This window comes from Copadichromis virginalis, linkage group LG3 (genome assembly GCF_057382275.1).
Source record: "Copadichromis virginalis isolate Kocher_CV1m ecotype Utaka linkage group LG3, C_Virginalis_male_GT1.1, whole genome shotgun sequence".
NCBI classification, from domain to species: domain Eukaryota; kingdom Metazoa; phylum Chordata; class Actinopteri; order Cichliformes; family Cichlidae; genus Copadichromis; species Copadichromis virginalis.
The window spans coordinates 17,193,782-17,218,105 of record NC_140620.1 but is presented as its reverse complement, the minus strand read 5'-3'; the positions used below and the strand labels follow the sequence as shown (position 1 = coordinate 17,218,105).

At 41.0% G+C, this 24,324-nt stretch overlaps 2 protein-coding genes across 3 annotated transcripts; both read left to right on the top strand.

The window, feature by feature from the left end:
• The first annotated feature begins 4,179 nt into the window (after positions 1 to 4,179).
• LOC146713113 (uncharacterized) lies at positions 4,180 to 8,684 on the top strand. Its single transcript, XM_085452400.1, has 3 exons — positions 4,180 to 4,297; positions 7,191 to 7,553; positions 7,792 to 8,684. Exons 1-3 carry the CDS (start codon positions 4,225 to 4,227, stop codon positions 7,974 to 7,976), a joined length of 621 nt encoding a protein of 206 aa, XP_085308526.1. The 5' UTR covers positions 4,180 to 4,224; the 3' UTR covers positions 7,977 to 8,684.
• Positions 8,685 to 10,966: 2,282 nt separating this feature from the next.
• Positions 10,967 to 24,001, top strand: LOC146713112 (Fc receptor-like protein 4). Of its 2 annotated transcripts, XM_085452357.1 has the most exons (7): positions 10,967 to 11,056; positions 11,736 to 11,771; positions 11,881 to 12,153; positions 12,233 to 12,478; positions 12,565 to 12,774; positions 13,049 to 13,117; positions 23,312 to 24,001. In XM_085452357.1, the coding sequence occupies exons 1-7, from the start codon at positions 11,026 to 11,028 to the stop codon at positions 23,353 to 23,355; spliced, it is 909 nt and encodes a 302-aa protein (XP_085308483.1). In that variant the 5' UTR covers positions 10,967 to 11,025; the 3' UTR covers positions 23,356 to 24,001. The 2 variants fall into 2 exon arrangements, 1 of the variants encoding a protein (XP_085308483.1); XR_014919082.1 differs by lacking the exons at positions 10,967 to 11,056; positions 11,736 to 11,771; positions 11,881 to 12,153; ... (1 more) ...; positions 12,565 to 12,774; positions 23,312 to 24,001 and adding an exon at positions 22,054 to 22,133 and having other exon boundaries at positions 13,060 to 13,117.
• The last annotated feature ends 323 nt before the right edge of the window (positions 24,002 to 24,324 follow it).

The window sequence follows — 24,324 nt, the reverse complement described above, 5'->3', positions numbered from 1 at the left end:
TCAAAGCTTTTACTGTTTGACTATAAACTGTTGTTCAGTCAATGCCAGCTCAGAGAAACAGACCTGGTCCCTCCTGGTCACACTTTGTTCCTCCTCTCTTCTCTCCTGCTGAGTTTTACCACATTTGTTTTGCTGCCTTTTACTGATCATGCTGACATGTTTCAGTGGAAGAAGAATAAAGAGGAAAATAATGAAACTATAATCAGAGAAGCTGCTGATTAATTTTCACTCAACCATTTAGTCCTTGACAAATTTACTTTTACAGCAGGACATTTGACATGATATGAAACGACACACCCAGATTTCAGCTGTACCAACAACAAACACTGACTGGTGAACCCATCTGACCACAATATAACAAAAGCAGGCCTTTATGAAATGTGACACTCTTTATGTGACTCACTTCACCACAAACACAAAACTTTTTAGAGATTCCTTCAGATCCTTTTAGAGGAAATGTCAGTGCTGAGAATACTTGGAAACAGAGATCCAACTGTTAGTGAATTAAGGTCAAAATGAGACTCGTCATGCATTATAAGTAATTTTGAGCAGCCAGCTACCTCACATGGTGATATGAGTCTTCATAATTTTCCCAAAATGCCGTTTTTTTTAGTTTTCACCAATGAATTATCAGAAAAAACATCAAACAGGGTGTGTTTCTGTTGGTCTATGTCATAGATATTAAATTAGTAACATTTCTCTAAACATGATATTGTCCCATATATATATCCCATCGTGCACTTGGAGTTGATCTGGTTTCAGTTCAAATTCCATTTTCAGCCCTGAAAATTTTATGTGGCTTTATCATGGACGTTCCGTTATGAGGAATCAAAATGTCAAAAGAATCAGAAGAGAGGAGACAGATTTAAACCTCTCGTCTGTGTATAAATTTTAAGTATATTTATTGTATTTGTCAAATACAGAGCATCAGATCCTGTCACTTGAGAAGTCAGGGAATGTGGTTGCAACAGTGATGCTATGAAGTCAAACAGGTCTAAGGTGTGTTGTATAAAACAGCTGACGGGAAAATACGGGTTAGATTGTTCACTGGGCTGTTTAGTGCAGCCACAGACCAAACCAAGGTCACTGTCCTCAAAGACTTTTTTCTTTTTCATTCTTATTTTTCATGTTTTCTCTCGGTGGAAAAGTTTTCCATGCTGATGATCAGAAGAGTGTTTGAGGGTTTCAGAGATCCTTCAGAACAACAGTAAGTGTTTAAATGACGTCTTTCAGTCTTTTAGATAATCTGACAGGTTGATGAAGTCTGTGAGCTTCAGTGGATTAACTGATTGTTCATGTTAATCCATCTGAACCAGGATTAAAGCTTCACTTTACTGGTTACAGATGAATGTTTTGTGGAGTGAGTGTGAAGCATTTGATTTACTGTTGGCTGGTTTAAGCTTTTACTTGGGTACTCGCAGAGGTGGGAAGTAATGAAGTACATATACTTTGTCACTGTGTGCAAGTAGAATTTTCAGATATCTGTCATTTACTTATGTAGTTTTTTTCTGACAACTTTCCACTTTTAGTTCCTACATTTTTAAACAAATATCTGTAATTTCTAGTTCTTACATTTTCAGAACAGGCTCATTATTTCACATCACTGCAAGCCTTTAAACATCAAATCTATTTAAGCATAAACAGTAACACATGAAAGGCAACCTGCAGTATGTATTTGTAGACAGGGATGTGACCATGACGCACATTAGAAGGTTATTGAGCGCACACTGAGGATTAAGCAGAAAGGGTTACTAAAGAAAGCTGATAATCACTGTCATGATCTGACCTTAATGAAATGTGACACTCTTCATGTGACTCACTTCACCACAACCACAAAACTGTTTTCATAGATTGCTTCAGATCTTTTTAGAGGAAATGTCAGTATTCAGAATACTTGGAAACAGAGATCCAACTGTTAATGAAATTAAGCTAAAAATGGGCGCTTTCATGTATTTGTCACAGTCTGCAGAGACAGGCCGTGCGGAGGTGTGTGTAATGGACCCAGGTGCGTACACAAGTGAGCAGACGGGAGTGAGCTTAACAGAAAGCGAGCCTTTAATTGTGGCTGATGATCATAACAGAAACAAACAAGAATGAGGGCGGCACAAGAGCAGTAACTTAAACAAACCTGAACTGGGAACAAACTATGGTGAGGATATGGCTGGGAAGACAACAGACCGGGCATGGGAACACAGACGACGCGACACAGACTACATGAAACACAGAGACTAAATACACAAGAGGGATGATCAGGGGAAGTGGCCACACATGGGAACACAGCTGACACAGATAAACATAAGACATGGCAGGAGTAAACAACACTGACGGGAGACTGTCAAAGTAAAACAGGAAGTACACAGAGGTGCAAACAGGAGGAGAAAGAGAGCACGGGCATAGTGGGCTGGGGAAACATGGAATGAAACACAAGGAGGGGAGATGAGGGCTCACAGATACATAGAGGGGTACACAGGGGATAAAAGTCACAAGGGGAAGTCAAATAAGGAACAACATAACAGGACAACTCAGGAAACATGACCTAAATAAGGAACGAAATACAAAAATACAAGAAACTAAGAATACTGGGCCCACATGGCCCAGGACCATGACAGTATTAAAACTAGTTTTGAGCATCCAGCTATCACACATGGTCACATGAGCCTTAAAAAGTTGAAATCCATCATTCTTGGACTTGCAGTTATTAAAAATAGTTTAATTTCAGCTTTTAACAGAAACCCTTCTATGTGGATTTATAATGGACTTGTGCTTATGATGAATTAAAATACTGAAAAAATAAGGCAACACATTTGAACCCCCACTGCTTCAGGACTGATTCTCTGAAAATATTTGTAGTATTTGTAGTACAAAAAAACATCAGCTGCTTCGTAATGAGACTTTGCACAGATGAAGGTATAAAAGGAAAAAGTTGTTACTTTCTGCTGCTCTGCTTTGTGACAGATGTCTTTCCTATGTTGTGTATGGTTAATATTAAAACATGAACTTATTTTACTTTTATCATTATTATTATTAACTTATGATTATAGCATTCATACATAATTTCTACTGCTATTAGACCAAGTTCATCTAAATCCACGGACAGAGTTGATGGGAAAGTCAGCACATTACTCCTGTGTTTGAAAAACAAATTCACTTCCTGTCACTGTCAAATCTCTGCTACTTTAGGTATGTTTGTGGTATTTGCTTGTCAAATGTGCAGGCTCTGAGCCAATCACTTAAGAAGTCAGGGAATGTGGTTGCTAAGGTGATGCTATGAAGTCAAACTTGTCTAAGGTGTGTCATAGAAAACAGCTGACAGGGAGGTACGGGTTTGATTGTTGTTTGTGGCTTTGTAGTGCAGCCAGTGACCAAACCAAGGTCACCATCCTTGTTTGGTCACTTTTTTCTTTATTTTGTCTATTTGCTCTCAGTGGATAATATTTCCATTTCCATGCTGATGATCAGAACAGTGTTTGAGGGTTTCAGAGATTTCTCACAACAACAGTAAGCGTTTAATAACTAAATAACCACTTTAACCTAAATCGCTTTGATAAGAACTACTTTAGAAATCCTCTTGGGGCAAATTTGTCAGTAGTGATTTTTCGTTTATTAATGGATTTAATGAAATTCTAAAAAAGTGACCCACAAACCAAAGGATTAACACGGTTTGTCAAAGTAAATGTTGTGCCTCAGCGCTACACAATGTAATGTGTTTAAGTAAGTCCAACTTTTACTTTTTTCAGGAAACACCGTTTTCTCCTCCTGTCATTTTTAACGTTCGTTACAGATCGGGGAGTAAGTGCGTAGTGTTTGTCCACAAATCCATCACTTCCGTTCAAATACAGCTGCAGCAGTATGCTAGCAACCAAAATAATTAGGGAGAATTTTGTCATCCTGTCGGAAAATTGTTACTAGGGAATTTTTCCCTAGCAACAGGTGATTGCCAGGGGGTCGCTGAACAGCCAGTGTGACTCCCACTGTAGCAGACATTCCCCCGTTACTGCCATCAACCTGCAGGAGCTCCTCAGAACCTGTGGGGATTTTTGCCTCATGATCCGTGGTTAGCTGGTTGTTAGCGGACCACTGTGTTACTTGGGTCTTAGCGCTTGTACTTTTTATTGGGTCGTGCGCTTGTACTTTTTATTGGGTCGTACCTGAGTCACGTGCCTTAAAATAAGGTAAGTCACATGACTTCATTACCTGGAGAACCCACATTAGCTAAATACGGAAATGGCTCCTCCAACATATGCTCCGCTTTGCTCCATTTCGCTGTTGGTCGGCGTCTTCGTGTTTGTCTCAGCAGGTGAGATTTAACTTTTGAAACTAAAGAACCCCCCCACAGAGATAAACAGAAGGAATGATGTTTGTAATCGTGTTTAATTTTTCTGTGGGAAATTTCACGATTACGTTCAACTTTAGAAAGTGAAAGAAGCCCGAGTTCACAATCCAAGATGGCGGCAGTGCTTGTAAACATTAGTGAAAGTTTAAAATTTGTAATCTTAATCTTAAATCTGGGGTGGCAGCAGCCCTGAGCTAACCACTGTTAATTAGCAGTTGTCGGTAAAGAAAGGAAAACAGAATTTGTTTTGCTCCCGAGCTACGGTGGAGGCCTCACCCATGGACTCCATGGACTCCATGCTAGTTTGTCGCCCTGTGGCAATAGTCGGTTATTCCATAAGTATCAATGCTAGAAAAGTTCCACAGTGAAATTACAATCCCAAAACGTTTTCATTGGGAGAAACGTTTCGTTACTCATCCAAGTTCTTCAGTCTCAGCTGACTGCAGGTTTCTCCAACCTTATAAACAGTACATTTGTACAATCACAGAAACCAGCCCACTAATGAACAATGGGCTGGGAGGTCACTTTCTTAAACATTAATATGCAATTGTCATAGCCAGTGATCAGACCAATGAACAATGGCCATGAGTACCATTCACAGAGAGTTGGGGAATGGCTGTAAGATGGTGACAGATGTACCCTTAGGCCCCCTCCTCGATTCAGAGATGATCTTTCCCTTTTCACGTAAATGGCATCCTTGACTCCGCGCCGCGGTCAAACCAGCGTTCCTTCCTCTCCAGGATGTGCACATCCTCATCATTGAAAGAGTGTCCACTGGCCTGTAGGTGAGAATCAACTGCGGTACCAAAAAAAGGATAGCACAAGCTCAAGTCAGCACTCAGAAACTATCTGTGGCGCACTCACATAGTGTGATATGTTTTGTAGAGAAGGATGTGACTCTGAAGCAAGATTAAGAAGTTGGCAAGTTAACTCGAGTCAGTTTTTAGTTTCATGAAGGTGGCTCTTTTAATCGCCATGGTAACTTTCTGAACAAAAATCTCTATTTTCTCTGATGACTTTCTTTGGCGTAAGCACTTTGTATGACGCTGATTATCTGCTGAAGGAATATGAATTAATGTGTTTACCTTAGTAATATCCTTAAGAGTCAGACAGTAGCAGCATAAACTATATCTTGTTCTCACAAGTAAATAATAATAATAACAGTAATAATAATGCTTTTGATCGTTATATTGATGTCTCTGGTTGGAGAAAGTGATGGTCAATAGTTTCTAAGAAAGAAGAATGAAACGTGAACCAGACACTTTTTGTGAGCGCACACTGAGGCTGAAGCGGAAAGGGTTAGCAAAGAAAGCTGATAATCACTGTTGTGATACTGATCGTCTCTGACTGGAAAGAATCAGAAAACATTATGAATCCTAAAGGAAATAGTGTCATATGTAAACCTTGGTATAGCAGATAACGTTGCACAGAGCCAAAAATCAGTTTTGATAATGAAATGTCATTCATGTATTTTTCAAGTAAAAGTATAACAGTTATATTTCATGTAATCTGTGTGCTATTATTTATTTAGTTATTTAGTCTCAAATAAAACTTATTTATTGCAAGAGAACTGAAGACAAACTGAAACGTAAAAGAACAAACTTGTTTAGATGATCAGGTTTTGTTCTTTCTTAAATAATTAGACATGGCACACAGGAACATGTACATGCATGGATGTACAATAGTTTTGAATGGAGAGGCTGTACCTTCCTAAAAAATGGAAGATATCCAGCACACTCCTTTACTAAATACTTCAAAGGATGCAAAAGCTTTCCAGTTAGAAACAGAATAAACACATATTTATCTGTCCAGAAAAAACAAAACAATGCAGGTAAAGCAGAAATATTTCCTGCTGTGTGTATATTAATTAAAATTTTCATGAAACATGTTCACGATCACAGACACAGATCAGTAGATTAATAAATGATCGCACTGACTTGCCCGGGTGCTTCTTTTTTTTTTTTTTTTTTTTTTTTTTTTTTTTTTTTTTGCTTCTTAAGTTGTGAGGGGCACGAGGCATTTGCAGTGTTGACATTCTGATTTTGCTGGACAAAAAGAGAAGTAAAAAAACCCCAACCTTACAGCAGTTTCCTGAAAAACGCTTAATCACATAGCACGACTTTCTGCTCAGCAGATCGTGGCATCACCTCCAAATAGAGGCAACTGCTGCAGCAAATAATAGTGGCATCTGTAGGTGCCACTCTAGGTACCAACTACAGCTACAGCTGTGACCTGTACCTCTACCTACTGCAGCATGAGGCTGGGAGGAGTCTGTGTGTTGTTAACACAAACTCCATCCACTCTCTCTGCGAGAAGAATATGTGTAAAGAGGAGTTTACAGTCCAGCAGAGGCGGTGCAGCCACTGTTCAGGGACTGTCTGCATGCAGAGAGCTCTGCTGTCAGCTGTGCAAAGTATGTGATACAACCGGTCTGTGGTTCGTTCCTGCTCGTGTTGTTGATGGTTCGTCAGCCAGCCGGAGAGAAGAGAGCAGATCTAACATAAAAAGAGCTGAAGTGAAAACGAGTGTGAAGAACAATGAAAATGTCTCTGCAGTCACAGATTCCTGTGTCATCCACTTCCACTAATGCACAGTCAGGATTTTGGTGGACTACACTGGAGGGCATCTGAGTCAAAACCTGTCTCCCCCTGCTGTCCCAACAGAAACCTTTATCAGATGGACACATAAATGACACTTTGTGTGTGTCAGTGTGATGTGTTGTAGTGTCAGGAGTCAGTATGCAGCTACAAAGCTTTTAGTTCAGTGTATACAAACAGCTGTAGCTACATAAAGGCAACATGCAGAGACTGTGTGTTTTTTCTTCTTTAAACTTTTTACTTCTTTTCTCCTCTTTCAGATCAGAAAATCATCCCAGCTAAATCTGGACAGAAGAACGTCACTCTGCCAAGTCGAGCTCCAAACAACAACGTCATTATTATTGTAGAGTGGAGCAGAGCTGACCTGGGGGAAGAATATGTGCTTCTGTTTCGGGATAAGAGGCTCAATCCAGACGAACAGCATCCATATTTTAAGAACCGGGTGGATCTGCAGGACAGACAGATGAAGGATGGAGACGTGTCTCTGATTCTGAAGGATGTGACGGTTAATGATACTGGAACATACGAGTGTCGTGTCGTCCAAAGAGAAGCAAAGCACAGGAAGAGAGGTGTTTTAGATAATGAGCCCATCAGCAGCATCTACCTGAGTGTTGATCCTCCAGGTGAGTGAGCAGAGTTGAGTGTGTGTGTGATCAGAGGTGAAGCTGCTTCCTGCTTGTCGATGTTTGTTTCTAAAGATGTTGTTGATGAGACTTTGTAGAAAGCAGCTGGTCTGAGTGATGTGATCAGAGTGCAGTAGATAATGTCTGACAGCAGTTTGAAGAGGAAATGGATTCTGTTCTGTTCTTCACTCATCACCTACCTGACAGCTGACACCTCACACCTGTTTCTCACCTGCAGATCAGACAGGAGGAGACACAGAGGATGGAGGGAAGGAGGATGGATCTGTTGGACTGATCGCTGGTCTTTCAGTTTCTGCTGTGCTTCTTGTTGCTGCTGTTGTTGGATTCTTGATCTACAGAAAACATGAACAACAGCAGAGTCAGGATTCATACCAGCCTCCCGTTGAATCTCAGCCTGTTTGAAATGTCAGCTTAACTGTGATTCTTGTGCTTTTATTTTCAGTCTTGTCACTGAACATGTTGAAAGACAGAAATCTATAACACTAAACATCTATCAGGTACCTGTCAGACACGTCCAGATTTTAGTTTGGATTTACATTTTACATCTAAAGAAAAGAAAAAGTTCATTGCATTATAGACAGTTAATATCTGTCTGAAAGCATTAAGAATCCATTGATCAAATGTTACTTTTTTGACCAATTTTTAAATGTAATTACATTAAAATGAAACCAACACATTTCATTGTAGCTGCAGAGTCCAACATTTCCTTCCTTTGACCTGGAACGATTCATGCAGTGGGAAGCACAGGCTTCATTTAACTTTACCTTCCATGAAGGAGACTCTTCAGTCTGTTACTGTCCAATTGTTACTTCATTTTAAATAATCCAAAAGCTTTTCATATATTTCTGCTTTATTTCTATATAATTTTTTTATGCTAATTTGTTCACTGAGAAAGTTTCACATATGTTAGTCCTTAATGGATGTGGGCTGTTTTTCTTTACATTTTCTGTGGCTGTAATTATTAGTAGTATTATTTTAATCAGAGGCTTTCTGACTTCGTGAAACTGGTGATGCCGGTTTTATTTCACCTTGAATTGTTGTGCATGTGTCCAATCACCATGACCATGTCATATTCTGTTTTTACCCACATAATAAACAGAAACTCTAAAAGATATACAAGCCTTCAAGTTTTCATATAAAAAACAGAGTTGAGAGGGTATTTGGAGTGTAAACTGGGCCAGGTTATGCGTTCAGCATTTAGTTGGCGCCCATCAGAGACCAGACCTATATTATTTTAAATATTACATCTAGAAATCATATAATTAGACAAATAAAAAATTTTCTGTTAACTTTAAAATGAAAGATGTACAGTGTGATAAGATGCAGATGACCCGGAAGTTAGCAGCTCACAACATGACCTCAGAGTTTGACTGGATCTAAGGGAAGGAGCCAGGTTACCTTAACCAGTACATACCCTGCTGCACCTAACAGCCAAATAAATATATATAAGATATTTCTGTTTTGCCTGCGTTCTTATTTTATTTGTTTAGTTTTTGGTTTTACAAAGACGGCATTGAGATTGATTTCTGTGCCATAGGTAGGAGGATAGAAGAAATACGGCACACATTGGAAAAATAAAGCAGGAAAACATTCTAGTATCTGTTTATGTTAGTTAGGGGGCGAGCCCAGTGGTAGTCCTAGCCTGTTTGGTGCCCTGGGCAAACACTCCCTCCGGCCATTAACATTAACACACTTTGGGAAGGTCTGGCTAAAAGGAAGAGATGTTCTTCATGAAGGTCATCAAGATTCATAAAGACATTGTATTGATCTCCTTTCAAACAGTTTAAGGTAAATAGTGATGATGCAGTTGAGTGTATTTTTTATTTTATATATTATATATTTTTAGCTCCAGCTGTTGATAATAATATATGTTTAGAAAAATACTAGAAAAAGTAATATAAAAATGTGTAGGTGTAAACCAGGGGTGGCCAACTCCAGGCCTCAAGGGCTGATGTCCTGCAGGTTTTACATGTGTCCTTGATCCAACACAATGGGCTTAATGGCTAAATTACCTCCTCAACATGTCTTGCAGTTCTCGAGAGGCCTGGCAATGAACTAATCATTGGATTCAGGTTTGTGGACCCAGAGTGATATCTAAAACCTGCAGGACACTGGCTGTCGAGGCCTGGAGTTATGTACCCCTGCTGTAAACAATACTGTTCAATTTAAGATAAATTTGACAAAGAAAACTCGATTAGAAGAACAGGTGTTCCAGCAGACAACGTTTCCTTTCATAATTGTGCTAATCACATACTTGTGCAAAAATAAAAGGCCTTCTGTAATCATTAAACACATATAAAACTCAGCTGTAGTGATTGTGATGATCTGCTTGCATCCATGTTAGTGTTTAAAATCCAACATCTCCCTCTAGTGGCCAAATATAAACCATGTGTGAGTATGAGTTTAGAAGAGTTTGACAAAGAAAACCCAACAGATGTTTCAGAAGACATTTTTCCTTGTATATTAAGGCTCGTGTACTTGTGCAAACATCAAAGAGCATCAAACTCAGTTGTGTTGAAACCTCAATTTGATGATCTGCTTGTATCCATGTTAGTGTTTAAAGTCCAACATCAAAATCAAATCAAATCACTTTTATTGTCACATCACATGTGCAGGCACACTGGCACAGCACATGCGAGTGAAATTCTTGTGTGCGAGCCCCACAAGCAACAGAGATGTGCAAACACAACAACACAAACGAGCAAAATACAAGAATGGCCAACCTGAAACTAATAAATATATGTACAATATATAATAGTGTATGCATTTCTGGATGTGTATACTAAATATTTTCCTACGTGTGTGTGTGTGTGTGTGTGTGTGTGTGTGTGTGTATACACATTTTTACAAATTAAATAGTAAAAAAAAAAAAAAAAAAAAAAAAAAAATAATAATAATAATAAAATATATAAAATATACAGAGTTGAATATGTGCAGAACAAGTGGCATCTCCCTCTAGTGGTCATATATGAACCATGTGTGAGGATGGTGTTAATGTAAAATGTGAATCATAGTGTTCCAGTCAGTCATCAGTGTGTCTCTGCACAGCTGTAATTAAAATGTGTTCAGAGGGCCTCAGTGTCTGAATGGTTCCAGTTCAGCTCCATAACAGCAGCGTCCCTGGTTTGATTCCTGTGTTTCAGCTCATATCTGCCTCTCTCACTGAGGGGGACGTCCACTACATGGACATGATTTGTTCATCAACCAAACTGGAGATCACTGAGAGCAGAGGACATCTTACTTGTTTCTGATTGTTCTATCCAGCTGTGTGAATTGCCAAATGTCTGAGCAATCTCATTGCATTGAAAGATACGTGTTTATAGTTTATATCTTGCATTTAGTTACCCACTGTGTTTGAACCAATAGAAAGCTGGTGCTCAGAGCAAGAGGGCGGGCTTTACTTGGTGTCAGTGACAGAAATGAAAAAAAGCTCAAATGAGTGAGAAGGACGATGAAGGAAACATCTGTGCTGTGTCTGCTCTGTAAGTAGAATCTCTGTGTTTGTTTGAATTCTTGTACTTTGACTGTCTGCTCTCCTGATAACTGATGATGGAGGAGAAGACATGAAAAACAAATTAGGCTGAATTCAAGTTCAAACACCACGAGGACCAACTGCAGGTCTGAACTGACTCTTTATCTTTGCTCAGGAGTCGAGGAAACACAGCAGGCAGTGAAAAGCTCAAATCATTCACTCATTATATCAACACAGCTACACAGTGGACACATAACTTTGTGGGATTTACTTTTTCAGTCGTTTGTTGTCCGAACGTAACTTAACCTGCTAAGACCCGAACTCTTCCACAGCATGCATTTTTAATTTCTCTTTGATATTTGGGCATATTGGGGCCCGATGAATGTAAAAACAAAGAATTAACAGATTTTTTTTTACCTTATTTTTGTTTTTAAGAAAAATAAGAGCCACATAGGATATTTGTTTAAAATTTTGATAGAACAGTAGCAGTATAATGTCCTCGTAAGTGGATATCAGGCCCATGTAGAGCAAAATTGAGTATTTTGGTCTAAATAACCCGAAATGTTATGTCCACATATGTGGATGCCAGAGAATATCAGAGAGTGATGAGTTTGTGTGTTTGTCAGCTGTTTGTGTGGAGTTGTTCTTTATGTTCACCTCAAATCAACCTGAGTGTCATTTCTCTTTAGTTCTGATCTCACTGCTGAGCTGCACAACAAACCAAGGTCAGTAACCTTCTTCTGTCACAGTTTAAACCTGAGAAATGCTCACTGATATGACCTGATTGGGTTGATGGATTAACAGATCATCAGTTTTTCATTTTAACCCTCACAGCTCGTCTGACTGTGAGTCCCAGCAGCTCTCAGTTCTTTAAAGGAGACTTTGTGTCTCTGAGCTGTGAGGAGGACGACAGCTCTGCTGGATGGACTCTGAGGAGAAACACAAGCAAACAACAGAGGACTCAGTGTGGAAGAGACTGGGGAGATCCAGCTACTTTAGCTAATTCTTCCTGTAACATCAACTACATCTTAAAACAGGACAGTGGAGTTTACTGGTGTGGGTCCAGAGAGGGTCCCATCAGTAACATGGTTAACCTGACAGTCACTGGTAAGCTGAGTGTGTGGAGTTAGTGTTGATGAAGCTGTGTGTAAATGGATGAAATGCTGTAGTTTGTCTCTGTGTTGAGGTGGATCAGTGATCCTGCAGAGTCCTGTCCCCCCTGTGATGGAGGGAGATGACGTCACTCTGCTCTGTAAAACAAAGACCACTCCCTCCAACCTCCCAGCTGCTTTCTATAAAGATGGCTCCCTCATCAGGAAGCAGCCTACAGGTCACATGACCATCCAGCATGTTTCCAGGTCTGATGAAGGCCTCTACAAGTGTGACATCAGCGGTCATGGAGAGTCTCCATCCAGCTGGATCACTGTCACAGGTGACACACTCACCTGTCTGTGTTTCTGCAGCTTTCAACATTCACAATGTGACGACAACTTAATGACTGTGTTTGCTTTGTTTTAGGGGAACAAACCACCACACCTCCACCTACATCCACACCCCCTCCTGATTCCACTTCCATCACTCTTCGTCCATCACCTTCTCCTGTTGTTCTCTCTGTGTTGTCATGTGTTGGATCAGTGTGTCTTGTGTTACTAGTTCTGCTGGTGAGACGATCAGTTCACGGGAAACCTGAAGGTGAGACTCTTACTTCTCTTACCCACTTCTCTTCTGGTACCAGCAGCCACAGAATGAACCACCAGACCCGGTCATGATGATGCTCAGCATTCACATTCTTAGAGGCTTTACTAGATCACAATCTCACACACACACTTCTAGAAGTTCAATAATATATCTACTGGTGTCCTACACCAAGGATAGCAGAATTTGGTAAATTCCCTTGCATCTTTAGTCACAGACAATCAGCTCTGCTATCAACTTTATGACCTACAGTGATGTCTTCCATGTGTGTTTCATTCTGCAGAGAGTGCTGAAGACCACTCAGCAGTGACAACAGATGAGGTCACTTATGGGCAAATCATCATCAACAAGAAACAAGACAATTCAAATATGAGAGGTAAAGCTGCTTTTCTTTGTCTTTATCATGGTCTATTTCTACAGCCCGGAACTTCGGTTATGTTTGGTTAGGTAGGTAGGTTTGTTAATTATGTTTACTATGTGGGTAGCATGCTAACCTTTCCTAAAAAGCATGAAGCTGATGGGAATGTTGGGATTTTTATTGGTTATTAGACTTTATTGGCTACATCCCCATAATTTTAGAACTTGAAATTAACAAGATAATTATTTTGTCCTTAAAGATAACAAGTTGTTTGTTCATGCAAATAATGAGTTTTGACAAGATCATCAGCCATTTGTTTGTATTTATTCATTCCCTAACATTTCAGGGTCCAAGTCGCAGAGGCAGCAACCTACAACTGTGACTGTGACTAAAAAGAAGAAAAAGAATAGCCCTTTATTGTCACTATATATGTTCAACAAGATTGTGGTGCTCCACACAAATTCTGCAGGCATTAAATTTAAACAGTAAGACAGCAGGAATAAATGACAAACAGGAGAAATGTATAGAAACCAAGATAAAGGCATTCAATATAGAACAGGTTGCAACGTGCTAGGAAGTAGTGTAAAGATGGTTCTGACTAGAGTTGGTTTGTGAGTGGCCTGAGTTTTGAGGGTTACTCAGACCATGGCTCGGATTGGTGGGTGGCTGAAAACAGTGTGCTATTGGGGATAGTGTTTGTTAAGAGTCCAAATAGCCCAGAGCAAGACATGGCGCACAGCGTGATGTGAAATAAGGCACATACTTTGACATTGCGTGACCTGTATTGCTCGTCCACACATGAACGCAAAAAAGGATTTTAAAAAAAATCTCAGTTTTCGGTGATTCAAAACGCCGTTTACGTGTTGTAACAGTTGCTATTGTAATGCAGTGTATGACCACATGGCGGCGCCTCCTGACTCATGACTGGTATGTCAACCCCTTTTTGTTCTTCTTCGCCCTCCTCCTGTAATGGATGCTCCCATGTGTACGCGGACTATTGTGCTCTTTAGTAATGTGTGGTAGAGGTAGCACTTTTATTTTTGATATTGTAAATAAATGAGTACTTTTTGGAAAGTCAGAAGCTGTTGCTCATTCGCTATCCACCTGCACACCTCCGCGGCTGGCTTCATCTCCACCGCACGTTACAGTGTGGACGAAACAGCTGCGTTTTCAAAAATACCTGTGTAGGTGTGGACGTAGTGTAAAAGAGTTAGTAGTTTATTTTCTTATTACCTGCAGATTACTTGTATTTACTTAATTGTTTACTAAATGTTTGAGGTGTGAAATAAACAGCAATGGAGCAAAATATGGGTGTGTGTGGTTGGAGAATGTGTTTGTGCGTGCGTGTTCGCTGACGCGGGGGGTGGGGGGCGAATATTTTTCTTGTAAAACAAGGTGGGGTCTAGCAAAAAAAGTTTGGGAACCACTGCCTCAGACAGTCAATGTAGATCGCATCAAATGCTCAAACCATCAACTTTAGAATGTAACTGTAGAAAATGCTGGGAAACAACTCCTCTGCACTCTCACATATCATCATTAAGTTCAGAATATACCAAGGTTATGTATTATCCTCAACTTCTTAATTTACTCACAAAGAGTCGCTATAGAATGCTCTCTTACACATCCATCAGAGTATAAATGTGTGTAAATGTCAGATACAAAGTATTTACAACCGTAGCTGCCTCCACCAGTGTATGAATGTGAGAGTGAATGAATAGTGGTATTGTAAAGCGCTTTGGGTGCCTAGAAAAGCGCTATATAAATCCAATCCATTATTATTATTATTATTGTTATTATTATTATTTATGTACAAAAGAATCCAAAAAATCCATTTCAATCAGTGAATGAAGCAACTTTTTCAAAAATACTCAGAGTACAAAAGTTCGATGTAAGAACCAGTCCGTTTACCATGACCAAATGGTTTCCAAGAAAGGGAGGGTGATCTGAACTGAAGAGTAGAGTTGCCAGAAGGCATACAGACAAAGAGAAAAACAGAATAGCTGCAACTAAATGCATATCCACTGTCCAACAGGAACCATGATAAAGAGATCAGTCAGAGCCAAATATTTCCAGAAGATAAGACAAGTGTTGCGAAGCCAACTGAGTGGTAGATATAAGTCCTAAATAGGTCCTACTCGTCATCAGATAACAAGCTGGAATAACAAGCAGGCCACAAGAAGAGATGGCTCCCATAGATGTAAAACACGGAAACTCATGCACAGAGGTGTCCACCAGCGAGTCCACCAAACATGCCCGAGAGATTATCCAGCACATAGCAGCAGGATGTAAGATGCAAGCTGGTAGATGGTACACAGAGAGGCACAGCCAAGCTGCTAGGATAGTATACAGGAACATCTATTCCTCATATGGACTAGAGGTTCCCAAGTTCCAATGGGAGACACCCAAAAGGTGGTTGAGAACAACAGGGCTAAGGTCCTGTGAGACCTGATACCAACCAACCAGGTTGACAACGAGCAAAAGACCATAGATGTAATAGATGTGACAATCCCAGTGGACAGAAACATCATGAAGAAGGACCACAAGAAAATAGAGGCATACCAAGGGCTCAAAACACAACTGGAGCAGATGTGAAAGATAAAGTCTGCAGCGGCCCCAGTGGTAAAACATCCTATTTTAGATAAAACATCCTTCACATGTGTCCCCATCAGCCCATATACAGACCCTTTCCAAAAAATTTGAATACCATGGAAAAGTTTATTCATTTCCATAATTCCATTCAAAACGTTAAACTTTCATGGATTGTAGATCCAGGGCCCACAATTTAAATGAATTCAAGTATAATATGGGCTTCCAGCTCATAAAACCCACGAAAACAGGATTTCAAAAAATTAGAATACTGTGAAGACATCGCCATTTATTTTTCAGTTTTTGCAGGAAAAATAAAGAAAGAAAAGCATTCCTCGCTGCGTGTTGCTGGGTCTGAAATACACTGTACACAGTGTATTTCAGACCCAGCAACACACTCAGACAGAAACTGGTTCACCCGAAAGACAAAACGCCAAAACACAAACTTAACAATGTGGTGTATGCTGTACAGTGCAGCGAGGAATGCTCAGACCTCTACATTGGAGAGACCAAACAGCCACTTCACAAGCGCATGGCACAACACAGAAGAGCCACCTCCACAGGACAAGACTCAGCAGTCCATCTGCATCTTAAGGATAAAGGACACTCTTTCGAGGATGCCAATGTTCACATTTTGGACAGAGAGGACAGATGGTTTGAAAGAGGAGTGAAAGAAGCCATCTATGTCCACTGTGAGCGACCATCTTTGAACAGAGGCGGGGGTTTACGACACCAACTCTCTGCCATCTATAATCCAGTTTTGAGATCCCTTCCCAGACGCCTTAACGCCCACTCACATCCTGGGCCATCTGACCTCAGGAATTCGCATGATAAGGTGGGGCCAGGTTTCACAATGAACACACCCGAAACTCTGGCTGATTGGGTCCCACACCCAATTTCACACCTTGGCTCAGGTGATTAGAGGATCATCAGGGGGTCCTTTTGTCCCTCTGTGGGGGTCACTCCCACTAGGTTTATATCTGGGACTCTCCACCATTTGACCTTAGAACTGAAGAAGCTTCTCGGATGAGAGGTGAAACGTCTTCAAGCAACTTAAAGAAGTCCAGACGCTTTTCTTTGCAAGCTCCTTTGACCACAATGATATATCAATCTTCAATACTGGGTTGGGAATCCCTTTGTCTTAACCAATGCCTCGATGCACCGTGGCAGTGAGGCAATCAGCCTGTGGCATTGCCTGAGAGTTATGGAAGCCCAGGTTTCCTTGGTGTTTGCTGTCAGCTCTTCTTTGTTTTTGGGTCTGGTGGACCTCATTTCCTCTTGATACCCCCATAGATTCTCAATGGGGTTTACGTCCGGTGAGTTGGCTGGCCAGTCAAGCACTATGATGGCATGGCAGTCAAACCAGGTTTTGGTTCTTCTTGCAGTATGGGCAGGGGCCAGGTTGTGCTGGAAGATGAAATCTGCATCTCCATATAGATCCTAAGCAGAAGGAATCATGAAGTCCTCATAAAACATTCTGGTAGACTGTTGCTGTGACCTCAGATTTAAGAAAGCAGAGTTTACCAACACCTGCACCGTACATTGCATTCAAAATCATGGCTGACTGTGGATATTCACCCATCTTCCTCCAAAAACTTGGACCTTGATTTGCGAATGAAAGGCACACTTTATTTTCATTGGGAAAGAGGACCTCTGACCTCTGGCCAACAGCCCAGTCAATCTTCTCCTTGGCCCAGTTGAGTAGCATCCGACGTTGGCTCTGGCTCAGAAATGGTTTTGAAGCTGTGACTCCTGCCCCATTCCACTCTTTCTGGATCTCTGCTAGATTCTTGAATCTTCTGTTTGATAATCCGCTGGAGGCCACGGTCATCTCTTCTGCTGGTGCATCTTCTCCTGCCACATTTTGCCCTTCCACTAGACTTTCCATTGATATGCTTGGACACCACTCTGTGAACAGCCAGCCTCCTTTGCTATGAACTTTTGTGGCTTACCCATCCACATGTGGAGGGTACCAATGATGCTCTTCTGGCCAGTTGTCAAGTCTGCAGTCTTCTCCATATTGAACCTAACTGAGACAACTGGATCAAAGTAAGACAATTCAATGACACCTGGGAAAACCTGTGCAGGTGCTTTGAGTTTAGTAGATGAGTTGTGTGTGACACTCAGTTTAAAACATTCATGCCCTGTAAAATTTGGGCTGATGTCTTCACAGTATTCTAATTTTTGAAATCCTGTTTTTGTGGGTTTCATGAGCTGGAATCCCAAATTATGTACAAATAAACAACTAAGATTTTTTTTAAGGTGGTATATTTCAAAGGCACAAAAGGGGGACGTCACAACAATGTGATTGGTCACTTGCAATGTTGAACCTGGAACAACATTTATTATGATGATGTGGGTACAACTTGAAATTGTTTAAGTTGTGGGCACTGAATCCATAATCTATGAAGGTTTAATGTTTTGAATGGAATTATGGAAATAAATGATAAATGATATTCTAATTTTTTTGGAAAGGGTCTGTATGTGTGTGTATTGTCAGCTAATCTACTGTTATATAAAATACTGAAGGCATCACCTATTCATTGTTGTGCTGAGGGCTTGTGCCACAATGATTGTGAATGATTAAAACTGATTACAGCATGTGTTCATGACCATGTTCATCAGTTCAGCTGTCAGTGATGTTTTAGGAGGAATCAAATATCTCAGAATTGTTTGGTTCACATGTGGCAGGTCTACGGGTTTTGGGACCACATTTGGCAGTGACTAATGGTGTTAGCTCAGCTCAGACCTCTGGTCTTGACTCCGGCAGGACCAGAGGTGGAGGTTTGTGCATTTATATTAACAATGCTTGGTGCATGAACTCCACTACTACTGAGAGTCACTGCTCACCTAATGCGGAGTTTTTAATGGTCAAATGCAGACCTTATTATCTCCCCACAGAACTCACTTCAATCATACTCACTGCCGTGTATATCCCCCCCGATGCTAATGCTAGGTTAGCCATGAAAGAACTTTCTGCAGCCATTAACAAACACCAGAATAAACACCCCGAGGCTGCTTTTATTGTTGCTGGCGACTTCAACCACACCAACTTAAAGACAGTCCTCCCCAGATTCCACCAACATGTCTCCTGCCACACCAGAGGAGACAAGACTTTAGACCATGTGTATTCCAACCTGGCTGGAGCCTACAAAGCCACACCCCTCCCCCACATTGGACAATCGGACCATCTCTCCCTGTTCCTCACACCTCGGTATTCACCACTCATCCAACGTGTGAAACCTGCTGTGAGGACAATTAAAGTGTGGCCAGAGGGGACAGAGGCAGTGCTCCAGGACAGATTTAAAAACACAGACTGGAATATGTTCACCCACACAGACCTGGACCAGTACGCCTCATCTGTACTGGATTACATCTCCGAAACCACAGACAGTGTCACCACCCAGAAACGGATCACCATGTACCCCAAACAGAAGCCTTGGATGAACCGGGATGTTCGTCTCCTCCTGAAGGCCCGCAACACCGCCTTTAGGTCAGGAGATGCACACGCCTACAGCACAGCCAGGGCTAATCTAAAGAAGGGCATCAAAAAAGCCAAACACCATTACAAAAAGAAGGTAGAAGAACACTTCTCCAACTCCAACCCCCGACGCATGTGGCAAGGACTCCAGACCATTACAGACTACAGGACCACCAAACCCTCCCCCGCATCCTCTGATGTCTCCTTCCTCAACGAGCTCAACAACTTTTATGCTCGTTTTGAGCGAGGGAACCCCACAACCACAACCAAAGCAGACATGACGCCAGACCACCAACCTCTGACTCTCTCCCCCACCGATGTAGGAGCGGTGCTGAGCAGGATCAGTGTCCACAAGGCTGCAGGTCCAGATGGCATCCCCGGGCGTGTTCTCAGAGCGTGTTCTGGGGAGCTTGCAGGAGTGCTCACAGACATATTCAATCTGTCCTTGGCCCACGCTGTGGTACCGGCCTGCTTCAAATCCACCTCCATCGTCCCGATACCCAAAAACTCCAACCCATCTTGCCTCAATGACTACCGCCCAGTAGCACTCACCCCCATCATCACTAAGTGCTTAGAGCAGCTGGTCCTAGCACACTTCAAATCCTGTCTCCCCCCCACCCTGGACCCCCACCAATTCGCATACCGCCAGAACAGGAGCACAGAGGATGCAGTCTCCATCGCACTGCACTCTGTCCTCTCACACCTGGACAGCAACAACACCTACGCCAGAATGCTGTTTATAGACTTCAGTTCAGCATTCAATACAATCCACCCCTCACAACTCATCAGGAAACTGACAGACCTGGGTATCAGTTCCCTCATCTGCAAATGGTTACTGGACTTCCTGACCAACCGCCCCCAACATGTCCGGCTGGATAACCACTGCTCATCTACCATCACAATGAACACCGGTGTACCACAAGGCTGTGTGATGAGCCCTTTCCTCTACTCCCTCTTCACCCACGACTGCAGACCTGCTGATGGTTCCAACACCATCATTAAGTTTGCAGATGACACCACGGTGATTGGCCTCATCAGTGACAACGATGAGGCCGCCTACAGGGAGGAGGTGGATCGTCTGGCTGAGTGGTGCGACACAAACAACCTGCTTCTTAACACCGAGAAGACCAAGGAGCTCATCGTGGACTACAGGAGGAATGCTGACCCACATCCACCCATCCACATTAAGGGGACGGCTGTGGAGCGTGTGAGCAGCTTCAAGTTCCTGGGAGTCCACATCTCCGAGGATCTCACCTGGACGACCAACTGCTCCAAGCTGGTCAAGAAGGCTCACCAGCGCCTCTTCTTCTTGAGGACCCTGAGGAAGAACCACCTGTCCTCAGACATCCTGGTGAACTTCTATCGTTGCACCATCGAGAGCATCCTGACCAACTGTATAACAGTCTGGTACGGGAACTGCTCTGCCTCGGACCGGAAGGTGCTGCAGAGGGTCGTGAAAACTGCCCAGCGCATCGCCGGAGCACCACTTCCTGCCATAAAAGACATCTACAGGAAGCAGTGTCTGAAAAGGGCTGGGAAAATCATCAAAGACCCCAGTCACCCATCACATGGACTCTTCACCCTCCTGCCCTCTGGGAGGCGCCACAGGAGCCTCCGGACTAAGACCACCAGGTACCGGAACAGCTTCTTCCCCACAGCTGTCAGACTCCTGAACTCTGCCTCCTGACATCTGACCCACGTTAAACTCATGCACTGAACATACACACACCCACAATGGACAACTGTACCCTCAAACACACAATAATAACATGGACTGAACCACCACTCACAACCACTAGCACTTTATATAGCCTCTGTAGAAACTATCTACACCCTCACTTATCTTAACTGCACTACTGTATAGCTCTGTGTAAATAATCATTCTCTACATTCAATAATCTTTAATCCTACAACTGTTTACAACTTGCATAGTTCCCATTTCTGTATAGCTGTATATCTCAGATTTCTGTAAAGTTATTTATTTCATATTCTGTATAGTTTTTCATATTTATATCCTGTTCATAGCCTGTACATAGCTTGTACTCACTACAGCCTGTACATACTTAGTTATAGAATATTCACAACATACTTCATACCGTGTACATTATAACATACCATAATAGACCCATTTCTGTAATATACTTACATATCTATACTATTGCTAATATATATTGTAATATATCTATATCACTAAAGCACTTCTGGATGGATGCAAACTGCATTTCGTTGCCCTGTACCTGTGCAATGACAATAAAGTTGAATTCTATTCTATTCTATTCAAGTCCACCTTACCTGCACAAAATTTCAGGTGTGTTGTGACTTTTTGGCAGGACTATAAGTGAGTGTTAAGTGCCACAGCATTGTTGATTGTAACTTAGTAAACAACTTGTTAGCAGGAATAATTCAATGTCTTAAGATGGCTAAGGAGACAAAACTCTTGACACTTAACCCACTTTGATACAATGAATTATTTTGACTTCTTTCTGCATGCGAAACCACAGAAGCAACATCCTGTTGTTGACACCGGTTAACTGTAGTCTGACAGCGACGAGACCTCTCACCACAGTGTGTCCTGGTTTGGCTAACAGAAGTGTTCATGTTGTGAGAACAAGTTTGCTTTGTGCTCTGTGGTGAAGCGTCTCAGTCTGCATTAAAAGAAGATGGCATTTTTGTGGTCTTCTGCCTGCCATGTTCACAGAAACACCCACCGGTTCATTCTGGTCAAATGTTTTTCAGCAGAGGTGGAAAAAAACAGTGAAAACCCACACCTGTGTATAAAGTTTAACACTTAATATCTGAATAAACCAAAATAACAATGTGCTACCACAGCTGTAGTATAATACTAAAACAGTACCATTGTACATGCAATTATTCCTGTATGTTTCAGAGAGTGATTCAGCTGACGTCTACTCAGCAAAGAGAACAGAAGCCATCAGTTATGGAGAAATAGCTGTCACACCAAAGAGGACCAGAGGTACAGCTGCTCTTTACCTTTAACTTTGGACACAGCCAAGTGAATATTTCCAGACTGTTTCCAGTCTTTTTGCTAAGCTTATCTCAACTTAATTCAGGATATCAAACCGTTCATCTCTATCAGAAAAGAGGCTGTTTTTCTACTATTTTAAACAATTTGTTGTAAGTTAATAAAAAAAAAAATGAATGAAAATGAAATATAAGAGTTTCACATTTGTCTTGAGATATGTCTCCCATTTTGTTTAAAGATAACTCAGCTGTCAGTTTTTATTTGGTAAATACATTTTTTTTAGTCATAAATAAATAAATAAATGAGGTCCAACGTCTGCTTACTATTTGTTCTACTTGTGAATGTTCAAATCAAACATTAATTTCAAATAATCAGTTAAAAGTTCATACACTGACATATGCACCCCCACAGGCATTTCTTCTGTGCCAACCACTTTTCCACTCTTCATGTTATTAATAGTTGCCCTCACATCCTCATCACTGATTCTCTGCTCTTCCTGATTGAATATAACCCTCCTCCTCCCTATAATTTTCTTGATTTTTATTATATTATTATATATATTATATTATTTTTATTATTAAAACCCACTTTTCTTAAACAATCAATGAAAACGACTGATGTGTTAAAAAAATGGTTTGAAAGCAGTTGTTTTTTTTTTCATTCACAACTCCTACAAGGAACTAATGTGGTCATCATAGACATTACTTGTGGTGTACCACAAGGTTCAATTTTAGGTCTTCTTTTAATTTCTGTTTACAAGTCACTTGGTCAAACGTTAAACACCCACATCTCATTTCACTGCTACACCAATGTTCACCATTACAGTCTCAAGCCTCACCTACTGCTCACGTAGTGAACACAAACAGAAAAAGAGAGAAGCTAGAAGTATCAATTATATCTCTTTTTAATTCCATTTTATGCACATGACCAGCTAATTGCTAAAGGTCTGTCTGTTTCAGGTTTGAGTTCAGTGTGAAATTTATTTAAGCAATTGAAGTGTGGACACTATGGAAGCTCTGTGATTTGTTTCTGAGCTGGTCCCTAGTAAAGACTGAACTGGGACTGTGTGTGATGCAGAGAGGTGGAGACTGGAGGTCTTGATTGAACTACAAAGCTTGTAATCATGTTTCCTGTTGTTTGAACTGTGTGTGTTTGTGTTCAGACTTTAAACCAGAGCCAGACGTCGTCTACTCTTCATTGAAGTAGTCCACCAGTCCAACCACTGATGTCCAGCTGCTGGTCTCTAACTGGTCCCCCCAGCAGCTCAGACCAGAGTATTCTGATTCTGATTCCAATAATTTGATGATTTCTGGCTGCTTCAGTCTGATCCAGCGCAGATGCTGATTACTAAGTTGCTCTCTGTACATTCTCAGACACTGAAAGTTACAAAAACTTGTGAATGGGAAAATGTGGCATACTGACTAAATTGCTTTGAGTGTCCAGTAGTGTTTTAATGTGACCTCATGGTGGCAGTGTTGTCTCTCTGTTACGATTGACAATGACAATAGATACTGTGGAATAAGTGTTAGAAAAAAAACCCATTAAAAATAATTATTATTCATTTAAAATTAAGCATTACATTATCGTTAAACTGACTGCTTCTTCTAACTTTTGGGCTATTAATAATTTGTCCTCAACACCACACAGAACATTTCTAACCTGTTTTCTTCAACATATCTTTCTGTAGTGAAATTATCCAGAGATGATACATAACCATCTGAATATTCATTTAACACTAACTATATTGGCTTACACCCAGGTTACCTGGATGGTGCAGGGAACTACTTCAGTACTGCTATGCATGTAATCCCCATGTAATGTACAAAACCTTTTTTTTAATGTATCTTTTATTGTACCTCAAATTATAGCTTCATAATGATTATAGGAGTCCTTATGAATGACTCCTATAATCATTATGAAGGTTCATAATGATGAATGACTCCTGACAGGCGCTTGCAAATTTGATAATATCTCCCCAATCCTAGCACGTTTACACTGGTTACCAGTTGTGGAATTAAAGAAATTATTTTATGGCTACAATATATTCTGCATCATTAATGATATAATCTATAGTATTGATACTGCATTAAGATGTTTATTAAAACCTGCTGACTTTACATTAACTTTTACAGCCACTATTACTATTACTATTTACTATTACAGGTACAGCCAGAA

Excerpts from the sequence above, each read along its gene's own strand:
- LOC146713113 (XM_085452400.1), top strand. The coding sequence starts at position 4,225 with ATGGCTCCTCCAACATATGCTCCGCTTTGCTCCATTTCGCTGTTGGTC. Across the intron at positions 4,298-7,190 it reads CTTCGTGTTTGTCTCAGCAG|ATCAGAAAATCATCCCAGCT; the intron begins GTGAGATTTAAC and ends CTCCTCTTTCAG. Across the intron at positions 7,554-7,791 it reads CCTGAGTGTTGATCCTCCAG|ATCAGACAGGAGGAGACACA; the intron begins GTGAGTGAGCAG and ends TCTCACCTGCAG.
- LOC146713112 (XM_085452357.1), top strand. The coding sequence starts at position 11,026 with ATGAAGGAAACATCTGTGCTGTGTCTGCTCT. Across the intron at positions 11,057-11,735 it reads ATCTGTGCTGTGTCTGCTCT|TTCTGATCTCACTGCTGAGC; the intron begins GTAAGTAGAATC and ends ATTTCTCTTTAG. Across the intron at positions 12,154-12,232 it reads GGTTAACCTGACAGTCACTG|GTGGATCAGTGATCCTGCAG; the intron begins GTAAGCTGAGTG and ends CTCTGTGTTGAG.